The following is a 17,225-nucleotide window of genomic DNA, read 5'->3' on the forward strand; positions in this document are numbered from 1 at the left end:
TTTAAATATTCAAATTAAATATCATAAAAATTTTGAATATAAACATTCATTATAAAATCATTCAATCATATAGCTCTAAACAATTCAACTTATAAAAATATATTAGCCAGAAGTTATCTTTTACTTTTCTACCCACACAGAACTTTTTCACTTTTCAAACAGTACAAATCATTAAATCATTCTAAATTACACTACAAAGAATGCACCAAGGCAATCAACTGTTCAACTCAACTCCATTGAAAGCTACGCAAAATACAAACCATTTACAACATAAAGACATTCTACTAAGTTTTCTATCATGATCTCTCTCTCTCTCTCTCTCTCACACACACACACACACACACACACACATACAGGTACGCACACATACACACAAATTGCATATAATCTACTCTGGCTTTCCTGAGCTTCAGATTGAAGTAAGACGACTTCTTCATTTTCAAAACTTCTTATGTGCAGAATTATCAGAATTGACAATCAGAGGCAAGTTTGATAGAAATTTACTGTCAATCACAGATGCACATCCAGTCATCCAAATTTCGTTCTTCTGTAGAAAACTTAAGGCTACAAGACCTGTCTAACATTTGTAATTGGAATGATAAACTTCAATCAAATAAAGCTTAATTAAGAAGCGACAAGCAGGCACATGTAAAGATGGCCGGCATTGCTTCTCAGGATATAGCACAGTGGATGGTCTATGTAATTATTTCAAGATTTTTAATCTAATTTTCAAGCATTTTTCAAATTCAATCAACCCTATGATTGCCTCAAACAGTTAATTAAAATCTTATCTATTAGTCAAGTAAAATATATTAGCCCCGGACAAAACTATTTTTTTTATCATCTAATAGACCTCATTTAATTATCTAAAACTAAAAACACTTGACAACATCAAAAAAGCAATTTTTACAAATTATACAATCAAACAGATGACTACATAAGGAATAAAAACAGCATCACACAAATTAAGTAGCATAAGAAGAAATCAGATTCAATGTTTATTTCCAATGCCCTACCTCCCTCCCCATGGCAAACTAGAAAGTTTGCTTCTCTGCAAGCATCTGTATTAATATATATCTGACTGATTACTACATAACATAATAATAACTAGAGGATCAGAGAGGCGATACCGCCTCCGAATATTGTACCACCAGCCGGAGTAAGCGCGATCGTATAGGCCCCCCCCCCCACAAAAAAGGGACACCACCACCAGTCTTGTGCTTGACAAGCTGTAAAAAATGCAATCAACAAGAATTCTCAAAATATGCAAAAAATATATATATATAACTAAAATGGTACAATCAAAGTTCAGTTCATCGTAAGGTAGGTCAAAGGTCAATTTCAAGGTCACAGTAAATTTCCAGTATATATAACTTCCTATTCAAGTTCAACAGTAACTATGGACCTATCTCTGCCAGTTTTGGAGATAAAAGGGAACCAAAATTTGTAAAGTTCAATTCATGATAAAAAGTAGGTCAAAGGTCAATTTCAAGGTCACACTTACGTTGCCAGTATATGACTTCCTATTCAAATTCAACAGTAACTATGGGCGTATCTCTGCTAGTTTTGGAGATAAAAGGGAACAAAATTTGCCAAGTTCAGTTCATGGTTAAAAGTAGGTCAAAGGTCAATTTTAAGGTCACAGTAAATTGGCTCTTATGACTTTCTATTCAAATTCAATAGTAACTATGGGCGTATCTCTGCCAGTTTTGAAAAAAAAAGCATTAAAAATTGCCAAGTTCAGTTTATGGTGTTAAGTAGGTCAAAGGTCAATTTCAAGGTCAGAGTAAGATTTCAAGTTTATGACTTCCTGTTCAACTTCAATAGTAACTATGGACCTATCTCTGCTAGTTTTGGAGATAAAAGGGAACAAAATTTGCAAAGTTCAGTTCATGGTTAAAAGTAGGTCAAAGGTCAATTTTAAGGTCACAGTAAATTGGCTCTAATGACTTTCTATTCAAATTCAATAGGAACTATGGGCGTATCTCTGCAAGTTTTGAAAAAAAAAAAAAACATTAAAAAGTTGCAAAGTTCAGTTTATGGTGTTAAGTAGGTCAAAAGTCAATTTCAAGGTCACACTTACGTTGCCAGTATATGACTTCCTGTTCAACTTCAATAGTAACTATGGACCTATCTCTGCCAGTTTTGGAGATAAAAGGGTACAAAAATTTGCAAAGTTCAATTCATGATGAAAAGTAGGTCAAAGGTCAATTTCAAGGTCACACTTACGTTGCCAGTATATGACTTCCTATTCAAGTTCAACAGTAACTATGGGCGTATCTCTGCTAGTTTTGGAGATAAAAGGGAACAAAATTTGCCAAGTTCAGTTCATGGTTAAAAGTAGGTCAAAGGTCAATTTTAAGGTCACAGTAAATTGGCTCTAATGACTTTCTATTCAAATTCAATAGTAACTATGGGCGTATCTCTGCCAGTTTTGAAAAAAAAAAGCATTAAATATTGCCAAGTTCAGTTTATGGTGTTAAGTAGGTCAAAGGTCAATTTCAAGGTCAGAGTAAGATTTCAAGTTTATGACTTCCTGTTCAACTTCAATAGTAACTATGGACCTATCTCTGCTAGTTTTGGAGATAAAAGGGAACAAAATTTGCAAAGTTCAGTTCATGGTTAAAAGTAGGTCAAAGGTCAATTTTAAGGTCACAGTAAATTGGCTCTAATGACTTTCTATTCAAATTCAATAGGAACTATGGGCGTATCTCTGCCAGTTTTGAAAAAAAAAAAAACATTAAAAAGTTGCAAAGTTCAGTTTATGGTGTTAAGTAGGTCAAAAGTCAATTTCAAGGTCACACTTACGTTGCCAGTATATGACTTCCTGTTCAACTTCAATAGTAACTATGGACCTATCTCTGCCAGTTTTGGAGATAAAAGGGTACAAAAATTTGCAAAATTCAATTCATGATGAAAAGTAGGTCAAAGGTCAATTTCAAGGTCACACTTACGTTGCCAGTATGTGACTTCCTATTCAAGTTCAATATTAACTATGGACCTATCTCTGCCAGTTTTGGAGATATAAGGAACTAAATGTTATAATTTTGGAGTTACAATAATGTGCCATAAATTTCCTACAGAAAAAATTAATTAAAATAAAGAAAAGGTCATTTTGGTTGAAATTCTTGAAATGGGAGGTGCTCAGAAGATCCAGATGTTCAAATGTTCCAGATGTTCATGAAATAATGTCATTTTTGACCAGAAATTGTCTGCCTTGCCAAGCCTTATGTTTTATTTTCCCGGGGTTCAAAATTTATTATCCATTACCGTACTGCACATTTTGCTTTCACCACCAATATGTACTTTTTGATACAGCGTAACTCGAAAACCGTATGGAATACAAAAAAACGGAAACCACTTCCAGTGTTGGGCTTTACATGCTCTACAAAATGCAAAAAAGAATGGGTCTCTAGCATTAACGGTTCCTGAATTAGAGACAGTTTTCAGTTTCGGTATCTTTTGGCCGCTACTCCCGTGAAAATGCACCGATTGACCCCAAATTCACTGAGATGAAAGATGACCCGAAGGGTAACACTTTCCAATAATATTATTGGTTAAGTCTGTGTAGTGTCTGAATAACAGCGCAAATATTTTTTTTTTTGGCAAAAATTTTGTTTTTTTGAAAATTTTGGCCCGTTTGACCTTGAAATAAAGGTCAAAGGTCAAATCCAAGGGCATATTTGAAATCTACACATATGACTTTTGGAAAGCCGTCTGTAGAAATTTTTCCCATAATTCCTTCCGAAGGGTAAATAATTAGCATTTAATTTTGCCATTTTTGGACAAGGGTGCATTGCAATGAGTGCCACACCTAGACCCCAATTCCGACAAAGCCCAAATTTTACGTGGAACGAGTTGAGATTATAGGTGACCTAAATCCAAGAGGTGGGTACAGAGGCACTTACCGTCTAGGAGGAGAAGCGGTAACGGTGAGATGGCGGCGGAGCCAGAGGAGCCGGCGGAGCCGGCGGAACATGCGGGTCGGGACTAAAACCATGTGTACCGCCAGCGCCTACGCTGGTGGTACAATAATAACTACAGTAATAATAATATTTAAAATAACAAATTTTAAATAAAAAATTTAGAATGCACAGCACATACAAAAACTGAACAAAATTGACGACGGCTACAAAAGGTATTGTAATAACTCAATCTTTTCAATGGGAGACATTGTGAATTTTACAGATACTTTATTTTTTAAGTCAAAATTTCTCAAAATAAGGACATTCCTTTTGAGTGGTACCAGCAAAATTAAAGACCTGGCTACTCTTCAGTTTTATTCGATGTAGTGAAAGCACCATAAATGCTATACAGAATTTTTGTGCTTAGAAAATTACGTGTCTGAAAGTCTGATAATTTTTTGCCGATTGAAAAGATCGAGTCCTTACTGTAACACCCACTCACCATGTGTTTGGACCAAAAAATTGATCCTAAAGATTGCGAGCGCTGGGCAGGAAATACAGCAATATTAATGGGCATGCTCGCCAAAGACACATGAATTTTTTTATCAAGTGGACTTTAATTTTGACCATATACATATATAATGGCAAATGTCAAAAAAAAAAAAAAAAAAAAAAATCATCCTGTCGTGGTGTATTTTACATGAATGCTGGATATGTCATGCCTAGGTCTTTTGTTCTTGACATTTGCCATTTTCAAAGTCAGATACACCATGAGTCAGCAAGAGCACATGGCATCCACACATTTCATACATGTGTATGTCACATACACCAGAGTCACTGCCTCATGGAAAATCGACTACTTAACTCTTTTACAGTAACTACTTATACAATTCAAACAAACTGAATTCCTATTTTTTCCTGAAAAGCTCTTATTTTTTTTCTGTAATACTCAAAGCTGGCGATTGAATATTTCTGAAAAGTTATTAAGTCTCTGGCTAAAAAGTGTGCGCATGGTTTTCTTTGCTTTATAAGTAAAAAAAAAAACAAGGAATGTTGAAGAGGTAAAATTTTGGAATGAGTGGCACGTTTGAAATTAAAAGTAATTACCGTAATATAATCCTGGTTTCCATTAACAGAAAACTTTATTTCAAAATAAAACAACTCTTGCACACGTTAGCGGTAACACATGGCACCAGACAAGTTAACTTATGGGCTTATTTCATAAAAAGTCAAATGTTCTTGGGGAAAGCTTTTAGAGAGCTATAAATAAACAATCGTTTAGGCAAAGTCAACTCTGTGATATTTGTTGTCTAAAGGATCTTTAAAATAATGATTGGCCCGCACCCAATAAATGTTTCTGAGATACCTGTACGGGCTACTGTAACTGTCACCAATGAGATAAAAACCTTGTGGAAATTTGCAACAGGTGGTTATTTCAAAGACAAATAAACTTTGTAGCAAAAAATTTGACTGAAAAACTGACTTCAAACTTTTTGTGAAAAAAGCCCCAGCTGGAATAAACAAGGTTTTCTAAACTTTTTCCAGGATGCAATCAATTGTCACATTCCATATTAAATGATGTTACCATACAACTAACCTTGACATTACTGTAAGCAGAGCCCACTTTCTCTTCTATTGACTTGAAGGTCTGGGAATTCCTGGAAAAAGATTGCTAACCACATTAAGGAAGGTTTTCTCCTCCTCTCTCTCTCTGTCTCTCTCTCTCACACACACACACACACACACACACACACACACACACACACACTAACAACAATAGTAAACTGATCACATACGAAAGTTAAATCTAAGTAAACAGAATATCTGAGAAAATCACCATCTTTTGCCAAACATCCACAACATAATAAGTTTCAAGTGTTTAAATTTTGACACTATTACCAAGAAAGCTCCATGAGGTCAGTTAAGGAAATCCGTACCTTAGGTCTGACAGTTTCTTTCCTGCAGCATTGGCGGCCTGACTGGCTTTGGTACCAACATTCTTGAAAGCTTCATTCGTCTTCTGGTAGCTGGAAAGTTAACAAGAACAGAGCGAGTAGTGATAATGATTTTTATATCCTTCATGCATTTCATGTTACTCGCTAAATGTATTATCAACACCTGAAAATATTTTCGACTGTTCCTGTGTATATTTTCTTAAACAAGCAGACAAAAAAATTCAAAAGCGATTGTTTTTCATGTAATGTCATGTAAGTCATGTAAATATGTTGATGTTTCAAATTGCTGCATTTCTCAAGCTAGATTAAATATTAGACACAACAGACATATCAAAGAAAAACTCTGAATTTAAATAAGCACACATAAATATATAAAAAACTTTTCATACAAAAGGAGTTTAATGATACATTTTGTTTTTGCATACATAAGCACGATAATAAATTGCCACCAAATGTCCCTTGTGGGATGAAGAGTTAAGTAAGTAATATGATAATAAATAATATGAAGATGAGATCAAGATCTTGCCACCAAATGCCCCTTGGGGTATGAAGAGTTACGTAAGTAGTAGGATAATAAATAATCTGACCATGAGATTAAGATCTTATGAATAACCTCAACCCTTGAAATATGTTAGTATGTGCTACAAAGATGGAGTGCTCTTATTTGCAAAACATTATGAAAGCGAAGATGCAATCTTATAAGGTCAGTGTGTACAAACATGCACCAAGTATTGTTATTGTGATGGTAAATAGCGTGGGTATTGGCAACAAATCGAGGGGAGAAAATATCACTAAAAGTTCTTTCCAAAGAGGGTTTTATCTGGAATAAGTTTGCAACCTCTGTCCACTTCAATTAAAATGTATAATTTTAAGACGCATCATTTAAGATAATTTATATAGTAACCACCATGTTTTGTTTCTCGAGTAATCAAATTATCATCAAATCATCAAAACTTTTGGACAATAATAAATACATGGGTTCTTCTGGACTGACAAACAGAATAAAAAGGCACCAAGTGACGAAAAAAATTCACAAAAAAATTCATTGGCCTGGCCACAGTTTTGCTGTAATTTGGCATCAGGCCAATATCAGAGGAGGATTTCATCACAATCATAAACAACCTCACTGGTGGTTCTTAGTTTAGCTCATTGTGGCAGCTGAGAGTGCACCGTCACAACTAACACAATCAGTTTTTCCCATCTACCGCAATAGGAATGCAACATGAAAAGCTTAATCCGTAAGAAGGCCACTTATAACACATTGATCATTCCCCATGTGGCCACTTAGCACACATTAATACCTCTCCATATGGCCACTTAGCACATAAATAATTCTCCATATGGCACTTCAAACACATTTCATAGAGCAAAGTCACATTACCAGAGTGCGAGCAGTGCATTTTACAAGCATATCAGACCCAAACCACAGCTAATTGACCTCTTCATCACTAGTCAATCATTTAAAATCAAAATAAAATAATCTGAATAAGTCACAATTAATGCCCCCCCCCCCTTTTATACCTCATGTGGCAACAGTCTATATAAGACTGCTTACGAGCAGTCACTACAGTTTTAATGTCTTATTAAAAATAAAATTAGTTACCAGACCAAGGTCAACATTTCCGTCAAATTCCAGTGTTGAAATTATTAAAATTATCTACACCATAAATTTATATTAGCTTTATGCATGTCTGTGTGTGTATTAAGAAAATGCAAGACTATATCAGGAAAACTGTCAAGAAGCATACATTAACATACATCAAAACAGTGGGTGTGTCTTTAACTTTAAACTGAAATATTAATAGAGCACAAAAAAGTGCAATGCAATATGGATTTTTAAAGGGGGGGGGGGGGTATCCTCAATATTCTTTTCCACAAACTGGGCTAAATCTTGGTGAACAAAGACCAAAATGTGCATGGCATATTGTATTTATATTGATCAGATGCTTAAGACATTTGCAAAAATTTTTTTCACTTTTTTTAACCAATTCAAACCTGATTTTAAAAGCAAAGCAAAACACTAAGTGCATTCTAAAACACTTTTGCAACATAGCATCAATTGTCAAACACCATAACAGTTATTTCAAAATTGGAACAAATTTTAGTGGAAGCTGCTAAATATTATATTCAACAAATTGTTAATATAAGATTTTGTGAAACTTTTCATTAAAAAATTGTCAAAAAGAAAAAAAAAACAAACTAGAAACGGTTAATTGGCAGGCAAAGTACTCACGCTCCCGACGACGTGATCTTATCTTCCCATTGGTGCAATTTCTCATTTGTCTTTTTGTACCTGCGTAAAAAGAATAGGAGAGGGACCCCACACATTAATTTGCGTTTCATTAAAAATGCCCAAATTGGAAAATAAAAAAGAGAAAAACCACTCAATGCTCACTCTTTGTAACATTAGTGGCAGAGGCGGGACGGACATGACACAGAATAATATGAAAACTGTGTCACGTTAGTGAAAGTCTGGAGCATTTACCACCAATGTACATTGTGTGACATTGGTGGCAGTGGGTGGGATGAAGAGTTCACATGCAAAGCATCACGTGCCAATAATAAAAGAAATAGTGGTGATAAAGACTATGACCCCAATGTTAACTAAACCCCAATTGTTACAAAGGGGCTAAAGCATGCAAGTATAGCATATCACTATAAAATGAAATGTTTTCCGTACTGAGAACAACAGAAAAGATAAGGGAAACTAAAGGCTGCTACGAAAAAAATTAAGACATAATCCACGGAGGCCTGACACTGTGCAAGATATACACAGATCTGCATGCATATATACACTGATACTTAATACTAGTACTGTAACATACATTCTGACAGTTACTAGTAATTAGCTGATCCTAATATTCCACCTAAGAAGCAATATTTCATGCCAGCTGAAACAACATGATCGCCCAAAAACCACCTGAAAACCTCATTTGGCTATACAACATTGAACTTAATTTTTATAACAAATTATTCTGAATAGATAGAGATAAGCAGAGACAAAAATAAACATGATAACAAAATTTGAAATAAAAATCAAGACAAGAGGCCAAAACTCTGTAAATTATGTACCCAATATTTCTCTACAAATTTAGGTGCTGGGACCCATTTCACAAAAAACTTGAGGCCCAAAATATGACTTTAACTTTGAGTCCAAATCTTTACCCTACTCGGACCCTATGTGAAGCCTTTAGCCCAATGAATCAGAGGGGTTTGAAGACTGTTCATTGAGGGGACTGTAATCAAGTGTTTGAAATCCAACTTAAATAATTTTTTATAATATAAGAAGATACCAAATTTAACTTATTTCAACTCCAATGGGTGTCCTTACTAAGAATAGCACCTAAACTGCCTGTATGCAAATTGAAGATTTTTACTTCATGTGTCCGACTTTTTACATATTCATTTTTTGGTTACACTATAAGATGACAGCACAATCTTAGAACCATCTATTTAAACCGACTTAGTGCATTATTACCTAAAACAACAACTGATCACATGACAAATTTCTACACACTGAAACTTGGTCATAAATCACTTTGTAAAGCATGAATATTATTCTATTCTTTCTTGAAAAATTGCAGGCCAAAAGTTAAGAATCAAGGCCTTGGTATTTTCTGGAGACACTTCTGGTATTTAAATTTTTATTTGTGTTAAAAGTCAATATTTTCTACAAATATTTTTGTATTCAAAACTTTATATATGCATTGGAAGTAGAACACTGAAAGAGCTTTGACTGGGCAAAAATAAAACTTGGCAAAATGAGTTTTATTTAAAGCACTGAAAGTTTCTTGCAGTTAGTTCATGTTTTAAAATCACAGGCCTAAAAGCAATGCATCGTGCTACCAATGTATCATTGAATAAATATAATATTTAGTGTTTAGTGTGTGTGAGTAGCTATGCATTGGAGAAGAAAATCCGAAATCATTATTCTGGTTAATTCTTACGTGCTGTGAGCCAGATATATATATTAAATACTACTAGGAGTAACGACTTCTTCCTGCACGTGCCCTAATTTTAGACAGTCTCCTATCATGCATGCAAGGAGCATGCTCTAACATCAGCTTGTCGTGCACAGAGTCTTCATGCACACGTACGCGCATGCAGGAGTACTCACGTCTCAGAGTGGGTGATCTTGTCTTCGAGTTGGTGCACTTTCTCGGACGTCTTTTTGTACCTGTTTTATGGATCATCAGAGAAAGAAGTTATTAGCGCCCGAGACCACAAGAAGTCACTCACTAATTGGTCTCATCATGGCTTTGGCGCCATCTCAGTGGCCACCTGAATCTCACCCCTGTCAGGTGCCCACCAGGTGGCTTCAAATCAAGACAGGACTGCACCCATACTTCAATGTTCATAAAAGGCATCTCTTTTTGGTGAGAAAACCAGTTGAAGGACAACGAGGGCCTTTTCCATACAGTTTCAATAATGCTCTGCTCAATGAAGTGTGAAAGAAATATTATAGTCTTTTGATTATTCTATTTTTTTCCACATTCAAACTTTATCCAATATTCAGTAATTCTGAACATTCTCCAGTAGTAAAGCGAGCCTCATGATAGCATGCATTCTCTCATGCACCAGACACATTTCTATCAAGCAGAATAGAGCAAAGAAAGAATGAAGCCTTTTTAAGAAGTAGAAACAAGACATAATTCACATTAAAACCAATTAAAATCGTAATGATTAAGAGCATCAAGCAATCAGTTGGACTGATTTATCAGATAATTGACTTCACATAAAAAGCGAGCCAAGCTCAAAGAAAAAAAAAACACAACCAGTGAATAAAAAAAATATTCCAACAGATCTTCTATTAATCTTCTCTATACATTTAAGCAACACTGTTCATTAAACCCTTCAAAATCTGAAAGAACTTCACAATAAATTTAAAAATACCTTCGATTTCAAAAATGCCTTATATTTCAATTCCTTTTTTTTTTCCCAATCCAATGTTACTTTACAATGGCCACTTACGCGTCAGACTCCCGAATGCTGGTCAGCGTGCTGGAGACATCTTGTTTGAACTCCTGCAGCGTCGTGATTCCAAGTTTCTTCTTCAGCTCGTTAGCATGGCGGACCTTCGCACCGAGGACTGATCTCAATGTCTGAATCTCTTCCTCTGTCTAGAAAAAGATGAAAGAGATAATTTAAAATCCTTAACTTTAAGGAACATGGAATCATCATTCAAATACAAAAAGGTTTTTACATTATTTATTTTGATTTTGGAAATAAAAAAATGCACTATACCTGATCACCAAATCATGATTTAAACTAAGAAAAAAAATATTTTTTCGAATACATGCAAAAATTAAAATGACACTAAGAACTTTCAAGTCATTAAAAAATTGAATGACTAGAAAAAAGAAATTACAAGACACAAGAAAAAGCAACATTAATTCTCCCAAAGTTTAATCACATATACCTTTGCCAGCTCTACCCTCCATTCTTCCTTCTCTTTCTCTACTTCCGCAGGATCTTTAGTCGGCGATGTGTCTGCGATACCGCTATCTGGGGTGGCAAGTTCGGCAGTGTCGTAGAAGTGGTCGTCTAAGGTAAAATTTTAATACCATATTTAGCATAATTTTATTGTTGCCATGGACACATGACAATAATTTACTGAGGTTTTTTTCATTAAAACAACTATTCACAGCTCAGACTAGTCACTTTCCTCTTACGATAATACAATTTTTCGATCAGCTGCAATGTTACTGATGAAACAGGATGTGATGTCAGAGGTCAGCACGGCTCAATGTTACAGCTAGGCATAAATAACATTATGAATATAATGGTGAACATTTCAGTGACTCTTTGATTACACTTCATTAAAACCTCCCAGTGCTTGAGCTATGATGATAATAATAATAACAGACATACTACCAAAAAATCAAAATAATAATTTTTAGGAAACTTGAATTTGCTTTCCTTCTCTGTCTCTACATGGAATCAAGCAAAAGATTTTTGAGATCAAAATGGAGTCTAGGGCCACCCACTGGAATCAAACATACAAGCAATCATCGAGAAAAGCTATAAAAATCTGATATCAAGTATTTGTTAACTATGGCAAGGTGGTCTTATACTATACTTCAACCTGAGCCTAATACCACACTGATAATTTCTAAAATCACCTCCACAATCTCCTGGAAATACTGACCTGAAAAAAGAAATCAATTTCCAGGAAGTGCTGACCTATATAAAATAAAGAAATCAATTATGTTCCCGTAGGCGAAACTATTTCCAGATTTGTCACTCAGAGTATTACAATGGCTCAGAGTAGCCATGATAAAGTCATCAGCTGGAACAAAATCAATAACGTTATGTCATGCTGGTTCAGTCATTTCTCCCCAGAGACTCCAGACACTGAGCATTATTCTCTAAATGGGAAAAAAAAGAATGTTATTTTTTATTATTATTAATTTTTTTTTTTTTGACTCAGAGCCATTCACAGGCTTCAAATTACCTCAGGCCCCCGTTTCACAAAGAATCTTAAATCCGTAGACGTCTTACTCGAGCTGGGTGGCCTAGCTAGGTCGACTTAGCTGAAGTCGACTAGGAGTGTTTCACAAAGAATCTAACGTCTTAGCTTGGCGTGCTTACCGTAGTCGACGCGCACGAGAAACTCTTCAAGAAAAGGAGGTGTAAAATTGCAAAAGTTTCACAAGACATGACGTTTCATGGCCTCTTTCGGCCGAGAACGATCGTTTATCAACAATAAAAGTCAGCCAAAACACAAACAAAGTTTGTTTTTGAACTTTATTGATAAGTTTAACTTCAATACAACTTCAAAGTAACAGTTAAACATTAGCTTGTCGTGGAACACTACTGAGGGACCTCTAGCGGTCAAAAACATAAACAAACACGCGATCGGCTGGGTAAAGTGGAATTTTATTTTTTATTTTAATATTCCATAAATGCCAGTGCTATTCAAGGATATTATAACACAATATCTTAAAGGAGGTATGTTGTTTCCAAATTTTTGTTGTTTATGCTCTCATTTACCGAGTTTTAGTTGAGCTTGCCGACTTAAGTCTCCTCCCGAGGAGGCTTGGCATCGTCGACTTACAGCTAAGAAAAAAACGACGTAAGCGACCTTTTAGATTCTTTGTGAAACGGAACTTAGTGACGTAACGACTTAATTACGTTGGTAACCAAGCCCTAAGTCAGGGAAACCGACTTAAGTTTTTTTGTGAAACGGGGGCCAGGACCTGTTGGGTGGGTGGGGTATTTAAGTGTTTCTGGGGTGAGAAATGCACTGGCTCTAGTTTCATGAAAAAAAAACAACTTAAGTCAATTCCACGACTTAGTTGACTAGGATTTCCGTGAGAGTGCTGTTATACTGCTCCTAATAGGGTAAGATGTGACCACATGACCATGTAACCTTGTCTCATTTTAAAACATTTACAATGACTTCAAAAATACAGCATCTGTAAAATTTACAATTTTTCCCCCATTAAAAAGTTTAAGTAATTGCCAAAGTTTGCTTCATTTCTCCGTCATGGTAGTCCTATTACAGCATGCTTATATAAAACATAACATATTTCACAAAAGTCGTGGATCTTTTATAATACTGTTATCACAGTGGGGCAGAAAACTTAGCAAGCTCCACCATTCGGTTTTACGATAAGTTTTCTATGGCGGGAAATAATCCCCACCTTTTATGATCTACAGAATTAAGCTATAAGCTTTGCATAATCCAACATAATTGGCAGCTCGCGAATCGCAGTGCATTACGTAGGAAGTGACTCCATTGCCCCATTACTTTATCCATTATCAACCCTTAGATCACAAAATGAACAAAAATTTGAAATATGAATATAAAGTCTTAGCTAATGATAAAAATTTTATCTCCATTTTGAAGGCATCGCCTTGTGAAATTCAATAAACAAAAAACAGCTACTACGCTTATATTCCACAGGAAATGAAACCACAGACCAAGTGAGATGAACTTTGAATCCAGACAGCGGTTAAGAGCCCTTTTCTACTTCCAATCCATCACTGTGAAAGAGGATGACGTGACTACAAAGTTTTTTTTTTCCTACATCACACACTGTAGTTATGAGTGTCTCTTAAACAAATTGTAGAGATTAATTTATGAAGTAAAATTAAAATTCAGGATGTAGAACCACTTTTTTTTTTTTTTTTTTGCCACTCACAACATTGGGCATGGAAAGCAAGGTCCAAGGATGTGAAAGAGAGAGAGAGAGAGAGAGAGAGAGAGAGAGAGAAACAAGAACAGATAAAAACCTTTTCTCCATTCTGAACACTGAAATTTCTGCCAAGTAATTAACAAGACTTATCCCTCTCACCTATCTCAGCGTAACTCGTCCCTCCTGCTTCAACCCCAATGGGATGTCCAAGATCAACACTCTCCATTATGGACAGAATCCACGATATTTCTCCAAGTTCACTCTTGATATCAAGTCCCAGTAAAGATGCTCGAATTGAAATTTTTTCTTCAACTCTGTCAAAACTCACAGTAGATATTTGCTCCAATAAAAGAGTGGAATATTCATTTTCAACCCCAAAAGCTTTCTAATTGTTAACACAGAGCCCTCTTCACTGGCCCAGGGAATATACTTCATGGAATCTCCTCCAAGTTCACGACAGATATTCAAGCTCCAAAGAACAGTTCAGAATAAATTTGTTTTCAACCTCGAAGCTTTACAGTTTCCTCTCATATACTGTTGTCTGGGTAAGAGCAAGGTAATAACTTGGGTCAAAAAGCAAAAAAATAATAATTAAGCTTTAAAAAATATTAGAATGACACCATGAATGCTCCAGTCACTATATATCAGTATTATTTGACTATTCCAGATTAAAAAACCCTGCCTGGTACTAGTGATTTGATCCTACAGCTCAGCATCTGATGGTACGCAGAATACAGAGACCTCAACCTCCCAGAGACTTCACTTTTCACGGTATAATCCTACAAACGAACGCAACAAAACGCCTTTCAGGCAGATCACGTCAGATCAAATCTCCACAATCAAACAGAAATTCCCTCAAGCAGAATCCCCTGGATAAAAAGATACAGAAAATCCCTCGAGCATAGAGGCAAATGTTGCTGATATAGTCAGTCTCCTAAGCTGGACCTAATTCTGTCCTGCGGTTAACCATGTAATAATGACCTACCACAGGTATTAAATCACCCTCACAAAACCAAACCAAACACCCCAGCTTCTTAATCCATCTTTCTTGAAATTTACAACACACAAAACACAAAGATATCTCTCCTCCTTCGTCCTGATCTGGCTAAGGCAACAATACAGCTAAATGTCAAGTGAAACAGAAGACCACTGCTCTGCGCCAGGCTATCAGTCGGCTCTACTATCTAAATCCGATTACTGATTACTCCATCCGCTACACGGTCTGGAATATCCACTGCTTGTGAATAATAATGCTGTATTGCCATTATGCATACGTTACTCCCACTGGTTCAGATAGCATTTACTTTATGCACTGTCACGACTCAAAAAAATATTAGCTTATTCAATTTTGGTTTTGCATATTTTTTCTTAAAAATGAAGCATATTGGAAGCCTAAAGGGTACAATAGAATACCACCATGGAAAATGTTGTAATACAGCTTTCCTATGAAGAATTTACAGTACCTTCTTTGCCCTTAAATTATTGACGTCCTGCTGCTCAATATTCTGCAGTATTGCTGACCCGTTTCAATCATATATCGCTGTCATTGGCCAAATGTGCACATATAACTATATGCCAATGAAAGTGGTTTTCATGAGCCATGTGCAGATTAATATTGTTTAATTTTACTTTTTTTTTTTTTGGATAAATTTATAAATGTAATATTACAAACATGTATATCTGCGAAAGTAGATAAGCCTTAAAATGCTGCTGTGAATGCATTTAGAGCTCAAATAAATATTATATATATATATATATATATATATATATATATATATATATATATATGTACTGTCACAATGTTGAACAAATATATACTGGTCACCACAATGGCTTACAGAGAGACCCCACTGAGCTGCAGACTTCAATAGCCAACATTAGTCTAACTAGTCTCAAAGATGACAGGAATCGGTTCATTAAGCATTCTGAGCAGTCATGTGATGAACAGTCTACATGATGTCAAACCCAAAGGAAGTCCGACAACTTCTTTTCTCATTACAGCCGACTCAATATATATACATGTATGTACGATGTCTGCAATTTATATTATAATGATAATAAAAGAGAGGGGGCTTAAAATGTTGCTTTAAATTTGCATATCTCATGTTTTAGATAAATTATCATTGAGAAAAATAAAACCCTATGAAATGAAACAAAGCATAATCACCTTCAGCATCAGGTCAAATAATTGTTATGCTATATTGAGCTTTAAATAATAATCAAAGCAACAAGCTTGCAAGAATTTCGTGTCCAACAAAGAGTAACTATCATGATAACTACTTGTCATGATTTTTTCACACACACCACTTTTTCCAATCTTTTCTTTTACAAGATAAATATATCCTTTCGAGGCACTGTCAAAACTGGAGCCTCTGACTAAAAAGCCAACTCAATTTTCAAACCTACAAAGTAACATTTTAAAGTTTTCCTTAATATAAAAAATTTTTGGAGAAAAAATGCCAATTTGTTTTGTGTCAAATTAATTGAGAAATTTCCGTAGCTTGAGATCAATAAGCAGCAGGGAAATATGTATCTGGGCGTCAGGTCAATGCCATCTAGTTGAGGGAACATCGCCAGACAATTTACTGATAAGACACACAATGGGAATGCATGTAGTTCTATTTCAAAGATAGCCTTGTGATTAAAATGAGACAAGACTGGTAACCATGGCAACAACAAAAAGTAAATAACGTTATGGTATACACATGTATATAGTGTCTAAATGAAAAGTTAACGATACTCTACTCAATGGTATATAAAGGGTACCATTGGTATATCAATGAACCCCTGGCTCTGCTCAAAAGGGGGCGCAACAGAGTTTTTGTTAATTTTTGTGCGTAATACAATCATGGCTAAACTATCCAACTCCCTGCCCTACACCAAGCAACAGCCATAACAGACCAGCAACTGTGATGAAATTTTGCCAATCATACCAAAAAGGTCAGCAATTATTTCAAATTCACCCCCCAGCAAGTGTACATAATTTTTCAACTATCAGTGCACTACCTTATAGTTTTTTAAACCTTAATTTCCCTTCAGCCATAGTCATTTTACTAAAATTTTGGCAAAAGTCTATTCAGTCTAAATATACCTACATATCTGTCCAAACACCATAATGTCCACTTTCACATCAAGCTTCACAATGAAATGAAGTTGTCCAGTTTAAGAGTCCGACTAAACTTGTTACTACACAAAAAGGGCACAACTCTCTTGCGCAAGTCTAC

General features: G+C 35.3%; 1 protein-coding gene across 6 annotated transcripts in view; it reads right to left on the minus strand.

Annotated features, from left to right (window-relative positions):
• Positions 1 to 17,225, minus strand: part of LOC106159363 (tumor protein D54) — a 31,053-nt gene that overhangs the window by 4,603 nt on the left and 9,225 nt on the right. For 2 of the 6 annotated variants that reach the window (XM_087019155.1, XM_087019151.1), the window contains exons 2-7: positions 11,280 to 11,404; positions 10,832 to 10,980; positions 9,978 to 10,037; positions 8,094 to 8,153; positions 5,843 to 5,932; positions 5,503 to 5,563 (exon numbers count right to left, since the gene is read on the minus strand). In XM_087019155.1, the coding sequence (XP_086875281.1) occupies positions 5,503 to 5,563; positions 5,843 to 5,932; positions 8,094 to 8,153; positions 9,978 to 10,037; positions 10,832 to 10,980; positions 11,280 to 11,404 (545 nt within the window). Of the gene's footprint in view, positions 1 to 5,502; positions 5,564 to 5,842; positions 5,933 to 8,093; positions 8,154 to 9,977; positions 10,038 to 10,831; positions 10,981 to 11,279; positions 11,405 to 14,160; positions 14,301 to 17,225 lie in introns of those variants that run through there. The other 4 variants (XM_013535632.2, XM_087019153.1, XM_087019152.1 and 1 more) reach the window with 4 other exon arrangements.

The sequence above is a fragment of the Lingula anatina genome, chromosome 8 (genome assembly GCF_051362555.1).
Source record: "Lingula anatina isolate TDL-2025a chromosome 8, LinAna3.0, whole genome shotgun sequence".
NCBI classification, from domain to species: Eukaryota; Metazoa; Brachiopoda; class Lingulata; order Lingulida; family Lingulidae; genus Lingula; species Lingula anatina.